The following is a 15,606-nucleotide window of genomic DNA, read 5'->3' as shown; positions in this document are numbered from 1 at the left end:
CGTCTAATAGTTCAGTCTTGTGGTAGTGTTGTAATGGTGTGGGGGATATTTTCTGGGCCCATTTTGGGTCCCTTAGTACCAGCTGAGTATCATTTAAACACTACAGTCTATCCGAGTATTGTTGCTGACCAAGCACATTATGACAACAGTGTACAATCTTCTGATGGCTACTTCCACTGGGCTAATGCACCATGTCACAAAGCTCAAATAATTTCCAACTGTTTTTTTTTAACACAATGTTGTACTCCAATGACCTCCACAGTCACCAGATCTCAGTCTAGAACAGAGCAACTATGGGGTGTGGTGGAACAGGAGATTCTCATCATGGATGTGCAGCCAACAAATCTGCAGCAACTGTGTGATGCAGTCATGTCACTATGGAGCAAAATCTCAGAAATGTTTCCAACACCTTGTTGAATCTAACTAACCCTGTCACCAAGAACTGAGGGGGTCCAACTCTGTACTAGCAAGGTCCACCTGATACAGTGGCAGTGAGTGTATGTACTGCAATGAAGACCATCATCAAGAAATAACTAAAATCTTATCTTGAACTAGAGTAAAAATGCATCGCAGCCCAAGTGTTGGTTACATTGGGCTCTAACCTGAATCTGCAATTACCAACTTACCTGGAAAGGAAAAAATATTTACAATGAAGTGAAATTATAAAACAGCATAAAATGTAAATAAGCAACTTCAATCATATTAAAGTGTATAATTAGCACTGGTGTAGTTTTAGATGTTATTTAAAAATTAAAGTGTCTACTCTTTAGTGAAACCAGTTTCAGTTGGTTTTTTTCCATCTGTGATAAGTCAAACTCACCTCATAAGTTTTCACAGTCATGTCAAAGTTATTCTTTTCACACATTTTAGGTAAAACTGCTCATTTCAGAGAAAAGTAACTGTCTGTGTTCACTTTTATCAGGGGAACCGATCCGAAATGTTTTTCTCACCACCTCCTTCGTGGTCAAAAATGAGAAAGTGATGCTTCTCACATGGTGGGAGATAACTTCCCATCATTTGCTCAGAAATAATGATGTAAAATAAGGACATCAAACCCGATGAGGCTGATTTTTTTTTGTAGAAAACAAGAGTTCTCCTTTTAATGTCTCCAGCCACAACATACTGTACATTTACAGTACAGACTCCAGATTTTAATTTGATTCTGCACACGTCACAGTTTAAAGTTTTCAAAAAGAAAAATACAACACAACCATGAAAAAAAAGGACATGCAGAAATTAAAATCTATAAAAAATATAAAAACAGTACTCTTAAATTTCATGTCGACAAGTACCATTTCAATAACATTTGATAATGCACAACAGAGCAGACAAATGAAATCATTTGCTTTTTTTAAATAGAAGGAAAAGACATGTTCATATTTCAGAAAATGTAATTAAATAACCAAATCAAACAAAAATATATACTTCTCTATATAACTCTAAATTTTCAAGTCAAAGCACTCTTGTCCCTTAAACAGGGAATTACAAAAAAAAAGGGGGAAAAAAAAACAAGACATGTTTAAAAACACAAGAAGATCTGCAAAGCTTTCATTAGCTGCCATCATTGTGAGGCCTTCCACCCAAAACATCACATCTGAGCAACATGTATGGCACAGAAAAAGACGTTCGTAATGGCAGTAGCATTTTGCATTACAAGAGAGGGCGGAGCTGAGCTCTATTTCCATTTTAAAAAGAACATTAAATAAGAAACAAAAACAACAAAAACAAAACATTCTGTGCAGCAACATCATTCAGGACAGCGAGTGGTGTCTCCCCCCCCCCCAGAAGTAGTAGCAGCTCAGTCCTACTGCAGCATGCTTTTGATGGTCTTGTTTGTTGACTCATCATTCAGATGTTTGGTTGTGTACCTGAAAGTGACAGAGGGAGGAAAACAAACATCTGTATTTTAGATTGATGATGTTTTCACACCTACCATATGGTTTAAGATCTCAGGTCAGCCTGTCTACAATTTAACCCATAATCACTTTAGTCCATAATCACATAAAAAAATCCTCGATGAAAAGCAGATTAGGTGCCATCATTAGCATAATTTAGGTAAATTATGGTGAGATTTTTGAGTTTTGTGAGCTTTATCAAGTAAGTAAAAACAACATAGTCAGCACTTAGGGTCACGTTTACAAAAAAATCTGTAGATTAATGATCAATAAAAATTATTTTCCAGCTTTAATGAATCTACTAATGTCTGGACTGTGATGAAGGGCCTCCAACACATTACTTAAAACCTATTACACATCAAGAAAACTCAGTTACTTTCCCCCACTGCATGCATCTACCATATTTTATCATCATCTGCCAGATCAAAGTTGTGATCAGTAACAAAATGTGCCAGCTTCTGCATGAAAACAACTTAATGCAGCCTGGAAGTGCCAGCCTGCCTCCGGCTGAGCGCAGGGAGAGAGAGATGTGAGGTCTGAAACACATCCGTCAGCTCGAGCGGCTGCAAGTGTGGGGCAATGCGGGTGTACTTTTATAACTGAGGGACAAGGTGTCAGATGTAATCGGTATTTACTGTAGAGGCTTCGACATCCAACTAGAATCAAGCTGACTGGAAAATGAGTCACTGTGCTGAAGGCGAGTTACATAAACAACGAGGGCTTTCTGCTGCTGGTGAACAGATACCAATGAGCACCACAAGCAAGGATTCCTTCCTTGTCTGTTGCTACGATCACAAGCTTATTTGAACATGAGCTGACCTGAGAGCGTTAAGAAGGCCTTCTACGCTGTTTGGAGGCTGATCTTTGAGGACTTTGATGCAGCCCTTCATCTGTAGACCAGAAGCAAAACATTAGCTTAAGAAGGGGTAAGCAGGATTATAACGTAAACATGGGCGTACTCACATCGATTTTAGATGACTTGGCAAATGCTCCTACAGGATGGACGTAGTCGTACAAGATGATTACCCCGACCATCACCCTGAGGCAGAAAGACACCGTTTCCTCGCTGGTGAAACGGCTGCGATATTCCCTGAGAGGATGAGGATTGATTAGACACAGCACAGTCCTGAACAAGGCATGAAGCAGCTGCAGGAAGTCACTTACGGAGTTTCCAACATGACTTTACACACACTCGCCATTGTGCTTAAGCAGTCTGTCGTGTTCTCGATGGGCAGGTTCTTGTTCTGTATCAAGTGGAAAGAAAATTGAGGCGATAATAAGTGGCACTAAAAAAATGTCTAACATGTCAAAACTCAAAAGTTGTTTTATCAAATTTATTTAGAAATCACTTGTCCTACCAACAGCAACACGAAGTGCTTTACATGATAAAAACAGTTTATGCATAATAAATAAAACAAGCCTTCACACATCAAAATAGTATAAAAACCATTTTAAAATTGTTCTCTCTCTTACACGTAGTCACACAGACATCCACACCATATATATATATATATATATATATATATATATATATATATATATATATATATATATATATATATATATATATACACACTGCAACCACCCAGACAAGGGCAGGCCACAGTCCACAGCACAGCTGCAGGCTGCTGTGCAGGACCCCTACTCAATTTTTAGACACCATCTTTCTCCAGTTTTTTGTTTTCCACAAATGCTTCAGTAGTTGCCTCCAAGGTTTTGCTCCTTCTACAAGTAAAATGTTTTACTTGCCTTTGGCGGCATGAGCACAAACATAATAAATCCACAGCTGTGTTCAAGAAATTAATCACCCCTTCTGTCTCCAAACACACTTTTGCTTATTGAGACCAGTATTTATTAATACAATGATCAGTCTGTGTGCATCAGGTTCAATTAGATGTTAATTTGCAAACTTGTGATGCTGAATTTTAAAGTGAAGATACAAGAACAGTTTTCTTCTGATGACTTATGCTAGAAAGTAGTATTTGTGAAGGTCTTAAAGGCAGTCCAGAATCCATTTAATATTCCTGAGGGTCATTTGCAGATGATTAATTTTTATTTAACAGCTCTCTATTTTTTTCCTTTTCTTTTCTGAGTCTTTTACATCTTAACTTGACCTCTTTTACTCCTTTTAACTATAATGTACTTACATGAATTGTGGAAAGAAATACTTAAAAATAGTTGATGTCCATTTGATTTAGAGATGCTGAGAGAAGCCCATGAATGCTTAACATAGGGGGGTAAAAAGGTTTGAGGATTTGGAGTATTTATTCATCTTTAAAAGGTTTCTTTAGGCTCACCTTGCACATAAAAGATGCTCAGTTTTTAACTTTATCTTTTACTCACTTCAATATTCACTTTAATATTTCTGCACGACACATGCAGATTCTGGATGTCTCACCTCGGATACAAACTTCGTTGTGCCGTCGCTTAATGTCTTCAGCATGGGCGTGGCATCGGCGTAGAACAGAGATATCCGATTGGCCAGCTCATTGTTGACCTCGTTCTCACCTTCTGCCTGGAAATCATTGAAAAATAAGTTTTTCCTGGAATTCTTTAGATTTTCTGTCTAAATCAGGCCTATTCCGGCAACTTAACCTGCAGACTTTTCATTCACTATTCTGAAGTTCATATGAAGACCTTTAGCTGCCCTCTGATATCAAAAGTAGAAAAAGTTTTTTCAGGACAGCTGCCATGGGAAATGACATTTTCTCAAGTGATAATGGAAAGAAAATGTCAAAGTACTAAAACAAAAAGGATGTACTGAATCACAATGTTTGGACTAACAGATTTGCAGGAATCTAAAGCCCATTTTGCTCCATAGGACCAACTCTCTTTGATTTGTTTAAAATTTCTGAATTAAAGAAATAGGCAAAAACAATATAATGTTATCTAGATACATTCAAGCAGCTTCAGTGGATTGCGTTTGTGTACATGAAAGGCTATCTCATCAAATAAAATCCTGACAGGAAAACACTGATATGAACCACATCACCGCCCCAGCTTCCCAGCTGACTAACACGCCCTGCTGCTTTCCACTTTCAAAGAATAAAAACACCTGGTGGATAACAAAGAACAAGGCGTCTCTTGAAGAGCCTGTTCTAAATTTGTCTGCATATTTAAAACAAAAAGAACATTTCCTGCCATCATGAGATCCCTGACAGAATATGAATAAATCGTCCTAAACTTTCAAACCAATTCAGGTTCTAACAAACAACGACAGACGAGCTCAAAGCCTGCTTGTGCGGGACAGATGTGTTTCATCTCAGATGTCTGAATGAGTCAGTTGTCTGAGTGGTGACTAAACCGCTGCGACTGCAGCCTGAGCATCGTTCAGTACTGACAGGTCTGAACAACTTGTCTGGGCCCATTTTCCTAATGGAATATTGTGGTCAAAAGAAAACTTTTGTCAAACAGGTCACAACAGATAGCAGTCTCCAAACATGAAGTCTAACCATCTCCTGCTCCAGGTAGCTTTCAGACATCCTTGAATCAGCTGCGCAAAGATCAGCTGAAGTACAGCATAAATGATCTATGAGCATGAAAAGCTTCTTCAATTTCATATTTGAAACGACTTCATTGACGGTCAGTAAAAGGGACATCGTAAAGGACAGCAGCTTTCTTTTCTAATGGCCCTTAAAGTAAATCTTTCCTCAAGTTTTAGGACACTTACTTTGTTCTGATCTAAAGTAAAAAGATGATCCATAGTTACATTTTTAAGAGATTTAAACTGAAACCAGAAACAAGCATTGAACTTTCGGATGGATCATGCGAAAGACGAGGGAAAAAAATAAAAACAAAATCAGAAAATAATTTTCTCATAAATTAACTGAATGTGTATCTGGAACTGTGATGGAAAAATAATATTTGTGCACTGTGGGTCCTCATAGAGCCAACAGTCCCTACATAAAAATGTCTATGTCTTTTTTCATTGTAATGCTAATATCCCTGTATTGTTGGAGATCTTAATCTATCACATAAAATTGCTATATCTCTGTAACACCTGTGAGAATATTGTGATGTAAGCCAGCATCCAACAACCTCAGATCACCTAACAGCCTTGGGGCTTTTCATAACCATATAAGTGATTATTGCATGTAGTTATTGCTTCAAATAATGCTGGGCTTACACCAAACGATCGTCACAGTCGCAGACCAAAAATCTTTAAAGTCTTTAGTAAATCTAAGAGTCTTACTGGAGTCACAGCATGCTCCCGTCATCTAGATCATTAGGTTTAAGGTGGTAATCTGCGCTGTTTCATGTCAATCTCTTCCTAGTCTTGGATCTGCGACAATTTCAACGTGTTTGATATTGTCACAAGTCACAGTGATATAGCACAAACAACAACCAATAGATTAACTCTAACAAAAGCAGAAACAGGAATCCTGCTCTTCAGAGCCATAGACATGTATAATGAAGCCTTTATCATAGATATATATAGTCAGAACAACAATAAAAATGGACGGAAAAAAATAAAAAAACAAAAACCGGTGATGAAACATTGTAGGTGGACCGTCCAAAAAGACAAGTAGATGGTGGAGCTTGTGGCAGATCAACCCTGCCCGTTTGATATCAACTGTCCAACATATCACAGAAAATGCTGCAAGAATCTAGTTTTAGTCTTGTAAATAGTGACCCCACAAGATTCAGTCTTTGTGAAATCTCAGTCCGAAAATAGGCACTTGTCGTTGGATGTGAGCAGGTGTGAGCTGATAGTTTTCTAGTCTTTTTCCAAATCTTTTGAAAGTCTTCTGATGTAAGCCCAGCATAAGAAGTGCAAAGTATGGCTGTCACAGAAACGTTAAATATGAAGCCCGAACTGGGGGGTGGGGCCAAGAGTTAAGACGGGAGGGGGCGCAGCAAGGCTAAATAAAATTTATAGTTTTTGTACTGCTAGCAAAATATGGACAATATCTTATAATATCAGCATCTGACAATATGAAGCCAAACAAGTTATAACGCTACTTGGGGACGTCTCATCCTGAACACAAAGAAAAGCCTGTTGATTACTTTAGAAATAAACTACTCAACTATATAGAGTTGTTTTAACTAAAGCAGCATCCGTCTGATTGAAAGCTCAACTGACCTGAAGCAGTTTGTTGACTTTCCTGGTTTAAATGCCTCACTATAGAAGAGGAGTTGATAATTCCTGGTTTTAATTATAGTTAATGAAGAAGCTGCCAATAAACTAAAGACTATTTCATGGCACATTTCTTCATGTTTCTTTGCAAGAATTAGGGTGCATGTGGTAGTGGGATCAGGGGGGGTTGACATTATTGTTGTTGATGAATAGGGAGCCCTGCAGAAAACGTTTGAGAACCACTGGTATAAAGGAACTATGTACAGTTCTCATCTTAGGCAGACCTTCTGGACTACTAACAGACATTAAGAATAAACCACGAAGCTGTCACATTGGTGCTCAGGTGTCTTTATCTCAAATCTCTACCTCATACCTTACGTATCAGAGATGAATAGACAGAAATGGGACACATAAGAGGGTTTTAGAAGGAGACATTTTGTCCCATTAATGGCAGCAAAGTCTCTTTAAGAACTCCAGTAAGACACGACACAGAGGCAGCACGTCCAACACAGAAGCCCTGAAACTGGTTCACCTACACGCATTAATTCATTATTTAAAAGCTTTCTGCTCTGACAATGTCTGCGTTAAAGAAAGGTTAATTAGAGGAGGAATTATTTCTGTGTGGTTACTTTGATTGTACACACAATGCTATAACACACAGGTTTCCACATACTGTAGGTCATGTGAATAAAGTATGTTTAGAAAGCCAAAACAGTTTTGACCCATTTAGACAGGGTGTAGACCGTGTGTGTGTGTGCGTATCCCCAGTCAGATCTGGACCTATGCATTTATCTTTAAAAGGTAAATGATCCATATTTTTAAACTTTAAAAAGTCCTTTAAAATGCACGTCATTCACTCACTTACATCAGTGGTGCTTCTGTCACTGCTGTCACTAATACTTAAAATGAAAAATCTGATCTGAAAGATGCCAAAACATTTAAAGAGCTGAGAGATGAAGTAAAAAGAGACCATGAGTCTGTCTCTCAACTCTTTTCACGAACCAAAGGCAAAGGGATAAAATGTTCTCACCGGTATGTTGTTGATCCGCATTCGACTTAGGGTTCTTCTGTAGTAGCTGAAGTCATTCTGAATGGCAGGATTTGTCATCTGTAAATAAATTAATAAATAAAAAAAAAATGAGGCATACTTTTCCGTATTTGGCACAGTTGGGAGTTGGACATTCGGTGCTGGATCAAACACGCCCATCTTTATGACGGAACATTTTAGCCAACAAGGCAGAAGTTAAGCTTTCGGGGGGGAATGACATAAAAAGAACACTAATACAATTACAGTTTTATTTGCTGATCTGGATATGAACTGTCTGACACTCATTCTCTCCCTTACATCCACATCCTCGTTTCTCCTGTCAGGAAATGTTTGGATATATTACCGTTTTGAGATGAAAAGAAAGTTGAGCTACCAAAGGGTCCCATTAAGGAGAGGCGAGGACAAACGTGACCTTATTCTGACATTTATTTACACTTGCAGCTTTAGATAAAGACAAGAATTTGTTAGGATGTCCTCCAAATAATAATAATAAAAAAAAAAAAAACTTCTAGTTTTGACTTTTTGTCATAAAAATATATTAGAATAAAATAGAACAGAATAGGTGAAACGTGCCATAGTAACTGTCTGTACACACATTAAATAAATAAATATACATTAAGAAAAGAAGCTAGCCAATCAGAGAGCTTCTTTCAAACCAGCACCACCAGTGAGAGCTCATTATCACCATTGCTGTATGAGCCTGTCACAGTCAAAGCTTTACTGGCAGCATGCTAATCCTGCTACAATAGACTGGTACTCAGTCTGTGTCCACTGTGCCCACCAGGAGAGACAGGCTGCTCTGCCAGGGAGGGGCTGCACGCCACACAGACACGCTAACTAGGTCAGAAGCCCATGCATGGGTGTAAAAGATTGATGAATAGGCCTGGCATGCCACCTTAAACTCCCTACCTTCATGTTTTATCTTGCCAGGATGGGTAGTGGGTACTAATTGGGCCGCCACAGCAAATCGCCTCGGGGGGTCAAAGAGCCGTTTTGTTTTTTGCTTTTTTTTTTTGTTTGTTTGTTTTTTTAAGTATTTGTATCTCAGACTTCAGGAGGATTCAGTTCATCCACAAGTCTGTAAGTGCTCACAGAATTATGTTATGCTTTTTTTTTCACTTGATATGTGATGTTTTCAGAAGCATTTCATCAGCAATTTTTGTTTGAATTCAGGCCAGATCAGAGTGCTTAAAGTTTACTCCCACACTGCAGAACTTGGCTTAGGATGACAACAATTTGCAGACCTCTTTCCCTGCTGTTACCCTTATTAGCCATTCAAGTGACATCCAGTGTATTACAAACAGTCGAGCAGCATCGGGATTCCAAATAAAATGCTAATCAAGCCCTCACAGTTTAAGTCTGCACACACTAAAATCAATTCAGAGGCATCAGCAGCTTGTTGGGTGACTAATAGGTCCAGTTTGCATCACAGAAGACAAGAGCAGAGTTTACAGTGCTGGCTAAAAAGAGTAGGGATATGTTAGAGAAACAGACAGACAGTCTTACTTTAAGCTCATCAAAGCGCAGAGTGAAGTGGAGGATCTCTGCAAACTCCTTGGCCAGCGCCTGCTCACGCTCCAGGTGTTGAGTTGGGTCTTTGTAGGTCTCGCTGGTCAGAGCTCCCAGGAGGCTGTGCAATGCTGCCTCTGTTAGAAAAAGACAGATTTGAAGATGGAAGTGCAGCACTTTTAGAATATATACATCTACTGGGCTTTTAGTCATGACATAAAGACCATGAAGAAGGCATTGAAGAGAGACACTTCAGCTGATGCCTGTAGTCTTTCTGATCATCAATCAGCACTGCTGAACATTTAGTTTTTTGTCATTCGGGCAGCCAGTTAACAGCTTCAGCCTTAATGCAAAGGTCAGAAAAAAGGGGAATGGCTGCTGGTAGCAGGGTAGTGATATTCAGGCAGAAAATGCAGAATGGTGCAGAAACTAATAATAAAATAAAATCAATCCTACAACAACCAGTTATTTTCATTTTTGATTTATCTAACAATTTTTTATGTGTGGCTCATCTAGGACGAACAGAAAAGCAGAAGGCCATGTGACTTATGACAGCTTCTCCAAAAGCAACAGCCTGATAGCCATTTGCAGACAGCACTATTCACACCTTGAACAAAACAAGTCTTGAGCTGTGAATAAGCCCTAATTCCAGTACCAACAACACACCAGAGATTTAGCTAAAACCAGGGGAGCTCCTTGGATGTGAAAACTAAGGATTGGTCCAGTTACAGTTACCAGTGTGTAACTAACAGAGTTTGTAATTGCAACTAATTACAGATACGCAACAAAATGACAGATTTGGACAATACAAATGACATCACAAAAAATCCCAAGCTGGAGCTAAAATGTTCACGGCATGTGTAAACACTGTAAAAAATAAATAAATAAAAATAATAAAAAAATGAAGAAGAAGACACCAAAGGATTAAAACTGCTGTTACTGCCGTTTAAAAGTTCATGTGCATGAATACTCCACATTGTTTCAATAATGCAAAATTTGCCTCAAAGGATTTCAAATTTGTACAGCACATAACATCAGTGGAGAGAAAAGAAAGAAAAACAGAACTCCTTCTTCTCATCGACTGTGTGTGAGGTCAAGGAACAACTGTCAAAGTGGATCATGAGCAGTGCAGTGTGTCAGCCAGCTGAAGCATCCTGATTAGGAGAGAGACAGATAATGGGGCAGCGGTGGTGCCCAAACTGCCCAGGGCCCAATGCCAGTCTCAGGAGGGCTAGGGTAGAGGGGGGTAGTATTTTGAGGGAGTGGTGGGGGCTTGAGGGGCTATCCTGCTCAGATGCAGATGAGACATGGGACTAATTATCTTACTGACATGGAAATGGGAAGGGGGGGCGGCGGCATGATTTCATTCAAGCAGGATTACGCTCATTGTTTTGACAGTCAGTAAATACAAAGCCTGTGCCATGCCTTAACATAAGATGCCCATGGACCAATAATTAAGGAGACATGATGATGATCTAATGAAATGTTAAGAAGTAATATTCAACAAACAAGTCTTGTTCAAACACAGTTTATTTTATTTATTTATTTAGCAATGAGGAACTTCAAAACCTTGACGGCCCAGAGGGAATTTTATTTTTAGATGCAGACGGTGCTTTGAGTTCAGTCTCGACGCATGAGGGGAAGCTTCAACAATGATATAACCCCAGACAAACTAAGCATTTATAAGCTTTGTGGTAGCAAATTCAATTTAAATAGTTTTTTTCCAACAGTATTGTGCAGTTCTTGCTGATTATAAATGACGATGCACATGTCAACAAAAAAACCCAGAAATGTGCAGATTTCAGACAGGGGTCTACTGAAGATAATCGTAAGACGACTTCCAGGAGATGGACAAAGAGCTGGCAGTGAGGTAAATTGAGCATGTCTGCTGTCCAGTAATGACTTCCATCTGCTTGGGCCAGCAAATGCAGCAAAGCAGCTGATTAAAAATGGCCTTAGTGGTGCAGTATTTCCCCCCCTGTCTACATCCTAGTCAAAACAGAAGTTAAGATGGAGCTGCTTTTAGGCGGTCAGAAATGAGCCACTCTAGTATGTCGGGAAGTCAGAGAGGGGCGGGGTGCAGGGGAGATGTCCAATCTCATCAGATCATGCCATAGCAGGCGAGCAGAATTTTGGGCATGTGCATGCAGAGAAAGGCGGGTTAGAGGATGGCGGGACTTCAGCTTGGTTTTGACGCTACAGTCTCTGATGAGGGCTGAAAAGTTTTTGCCATTATTGAAAGAAGCAGGTCTGAAATTAACTCAAAGATTCTGTATAGCTCTGTAGATCTCAGCTCTACCAAATTAAAATTGCACATGATTTGTCATTTTTTTTTTCAATTATCAAATAAGAATATTAAATCCTTGCTGTTTCTGTCTCTTCAGATGTAAGATTTTTACTGCTTGTCTGAGAAAAATGAATATTTTAGGGTAAAAAACATCTATAATATTCAGTTACCAACCTGGATTCTTAACTGAGAGAATTTATTTGTTTATTCAAAACAAACATGTAACTGTGCTGACTGAGTTCATCAAGTAGGCATGTCCCCAGATTTAAATGAATAAGTAAATAAAGGAGAATCACAGTCTAGGCTATGTTTTAGAGGTGTGGATGACAAAGTGTTGGTACAGCTGACCTAGCCCTAGTCTCACCCTCGGGTCTCTCCCTCCATTTTGTCTTTTTACTCAGGAATCACAAAGTAATGATGATCTAGATCAGAGCTACTCAATTCGGTCCTACGAGGGCCGCAATCCAGCAGGTTTTCCATGTATCCCTGCACCAACACACCTGAGTCAAATTAATGAGTCATTGTGTAGAACCTGATTGGCTGTTAGAGCCACCTAATTTGACTCAGGTGTGTTGGTGCAGGGATACATGGAAAACCTGCTGGATTGCGGCCCTCGTAGGACCGAATTGAGTAGCCCTGATCTAGATAGTTCCAAAGCCTCGGATGAAGGACTTGGTGACCATTGCTCATTTATTCTATTAAGAAAAGGGGTACTTTATTGCTGCAAAGTGGGCCTTGTTTTGGGCCTCAATGTTGACATGTCTTAAGAGTCCCAATTGCTTCACGAAAAAAAAACAAAAAATAAAAACGAATACATTTATGGTCCACTCCTAATCTCTACTTGAGTTTAGCAGTCTGAATCCATTGCTGCTGCTAATGTAATAATATAGTGCAAATTATATGTAATAAATAGAGGTACCTTTGTATTACTGCAATATTCTGACAACTTCATGGAAAGAATCTCTACAGCGACATATGTGGTTTTGTCTGGTTTCAGCTGTATTATCTCTTTAAGTGTTTGGTATAAGAATTTAAGGGAGAATTGAGTTTGTAAAAAGAGTCACACTGATTCTAATTAGACCCATTACTTGTTTGATAGCTATAATCATATTTGAATTGCCAAAAAGCCTCAGCCCCAAAGGTTGTCTGTTAATGCTGCTGCATGATATTTGGCTGCCACAGTTTGTAAAACTGGAAAAAGAATGGAAGTAGTAGTGTTTTTATGTACTCCAACTGTGAAGGTCCACTCTTCCCTGGATCCATATCATGCCTGATTGACAGATGTCTGGGACTGACACTTTTCACTCAGCGGAAATCATTTCTATGAACCATGTTATTACTCTCCAGCTGTTTAGTGGTTGCCCATCATGGAAGTCTCACTTAATAAACGTCTAACTGCAAAGATTTTTTATATTCTCGCCACACATAAAAAGGAAAACATGACCTAGTCTGAAAAAAAACATTATTTTCCTTTAAGTTAAATATCTGCTGTTCAAGAATGTTTTGAGTTTATTTCAGTGGAGAAAACAGTCCCTGTTTCAACTGCGGAGCCAATAATTACATAAGCTACTTTCCTTGGTCGTCCTGCTCTACATGTCGCTTCACCAGCCTGTAGTAGACTTTCAGCTTCATGCGTGTAAGTCAGAATGGCACACTGTGGAGGCCAACATGGCCCCTGAAGCCAAAAGTCAAGGCAGTGAATTGGAGCAGCAGCCGAAGCTGAGAGATGACCTACTTTGTTACATAACAGCAGTCGTCAGGCTGCCGCCGCCCACTGCTCCCATTGACTACCTTCTCTGCCGCCACTGAAATCACACGGTTGAGGGCACTGAGGCATGAAGAGCTCCACCCCCTTCTTCAGCTTCAGGGTCATAAGAAGATCAGGGAGAAGGGAGCAGTGAGCTTACGTCCCCACCCCCATCTTCTCTATGCTAATTAAATAAGCTATAGCCCCATCCTACACAGGGGTCAGTGCACTGTGCAACGCAAGCACCATGTTGATGAACACAAGGCTGTATGGGGGTTCTAAGCATGCTACAAGAGGCTGGGTTGCAATTTATGTGAATGCATTGCATGTCTGTTGACATATCCGGCTCAGCAGTCAATAATTCAGATGCACACACAAACAATTAAGGTCATGTATGGAGGTAGTGTCTGTGCGGAGCCACTTAAAGAGACCTTTATATTCACCTTTATATATGGAGCTTGAAACCAACAGTGTTTCACATTACAAACATCAATGGGATGTCTCATATAATTGCAAACTTCAGAGCAACAGTGTCATATGTAACATCACTTGGAGTTGGAGGAAAATCTCTGTTTCTCAGGACCCCTGAGTTTGAGCCACTTGAAACGTTGCCTGCAGCAGCCTCAGTATGAGAGCCAGTGATGTAATGTTTCCTGGCCTACATAATGAAGCTACTTTACAGCAGGGCTGTCACAAACGATTATTTGGATAATCGACAAGTAACTAATTATTTTGGCGATTAGTCGACTTATCGGATTATATGTAAATTCTCAACAAAGTCGTCCACTGAAGAGGAATGCTATTTTTTTTAAACACTGTAACGTAGCGTTGCAAAATAAAACATTAGCGTTATCAAATTTCCTATTCAAACATTTGTTACAGCAAACACATAACATGTGTGCTAAGGGTTGCCATCACTACTGTTAACATTACAGCTATCAGTACAAGTAGCTCAGTGTTGACGTTAATGCTAGCAGCTAACTAGCCAATTAGCTTACAGAGACGACTGTCCCTCTTTGTTAGAAATTGAATCAGTCACGTGCTTCCTTTTAAGATGCTCGTGCATCATGCTGTTGTACTGCCATGGAAGGCAAGTTCTACCTTGCAGATTTTGACTGCACATGCTTCTCTCAAGCTCTGTTGCCGCCTCGCCATGATGCTGTTGTTTGGGCATAACTTTTCCAGTGACGTCACGGCTGACACCTATTGTTACTACTGTGCATGTGCGTCAAGGACAGAAAAGCAGACAAGGCAGTGGAAGGTCCAACAGCAGTTTTGAGAGAAAAACAACACTTAAAAAAAAAAATAATGACGTTGATTATTAAATTTGTCGCAGACTATTTTGATAGTCAACATAGTCATGATTAATTGACTAATCTTAGCACCCCTACTGTAGAGACGGAGCAGGCCGTTACATACCTAATCTTTGGGAGAACTCGTAGAACTTCTTCAGTTTCCCCACCAAAGGAACTACAGCCGCCCATGCCTGCTCCTGCAGTGCCTCATCGTTTGGATTTTGGATGGCCTGGAAATGAAAAAATGTCAAACATTAAATGTAAAATGATGCGATACATGCTGCTTTGGGAGATTTAGAAAATTTTAACAGTTTAAAAAGGTAAAAGGCACTTCTTATTCTGGGTAGCAATGCATGTTGTTAAAGGGGGACCCATTTCACACAGATTTATAGTGCTGTGCAGCCTATAAATAAGTCTTTTGTTGCTCCATATGGATGTGTTTATAGTTGTACTAACTGTAAGAACTTTATGCTCCTGTTGTGAACAAACGTGGCTGGTCTAGTGGCTCTCTGGTCCTGTGTCTGCTCCTCCTCTCCGTCTCCTGTTGTTCCGTAAATCATTGTGACTGTCGTGATCAGCTAATCGGCTTTTCTGTCGCTAGTACCGTCTCTCTTCTAGCGTTTATTTATTGCTCAGTTGAGAAGGAGGAAACTAACGGTTCATGGCTCTTACCAGCACATATTTACCCAAAAGCAATGTTCTGGCAGAACCCTTGTCAAACACAGTTACTGACAGGTGGTAGAAAGGG

The 15,606-nt window shown here is 39.6% G+C and overlaps 1 protein-coding gene across 1 annotated transcript in view; it reads right to left on the bottom strand.

Annotated features, from left to right (window-relative positions):
* Nucleotides 1-1,068: 1,068 nt before the first annotated feature.
* The window catches only part of fam49bb (family with sequence similarity 49 member Bb), a 36,750-nt gene continuing 22,212 nt past the window's right edge, over nt 1,069-15,606 (bottom strand). The window contains exons 5-12 of the mRNA XM_041968348.1: nt 14,983-15,088; nt 9,527-9,666; nt 8,003-8,080; nt 4,294-4,410; nt 3,060-3,139; nt 2,859-2,985; nt 2,715-2,785; nt 1,069-1,868 (exon numbers count right to left, since the gene is read on the bottom strand). Of these exons, the coding sequence (XP_041824282.1) occupies nt 1,805-1,868; nt 2,715-2,785; nt 2,859-2,985; nt 3,060-3,139; nt 4,294-4,410; nt 8,003-8,080; nt 9,527-9,666; nt 14,983-15,088 (783 nt within the window). The 3' untranslated portion in view covers nt 1,069-1,804. The remainder of the gene's footprint in view (nt 1,869-2,714; nt 2,786-2,858; nt 2,986-3,059; nt 3,140-4,293; nt 4,411-8,002; nt 8,081-9,526; nt 9,667-14,982; nt 15,089-15,606) is intronic.

The sequence above is a fragment of the Melanotaenia boesemani genome, chromosome 18, assembly GCF_017639745.1.
Source record: "Melanotaenia boesemani isolate fMelBoe1 chromosome 18, fMelBoe1.pri, whole genome shotgun sequence".
Taxonomy (NCBI): domain Eukaryota; kingdom Metazoa; phylum Chordata; class Actinopteri; order Atheriniformes; family Melanotaeniidae; genus Melanotaenia; species Melanotaenia boesemani.
Note: the sequence above shows the minus strand (reverse complement) of the source record. Positions and strands in the feature narration are given on the sequence as shown.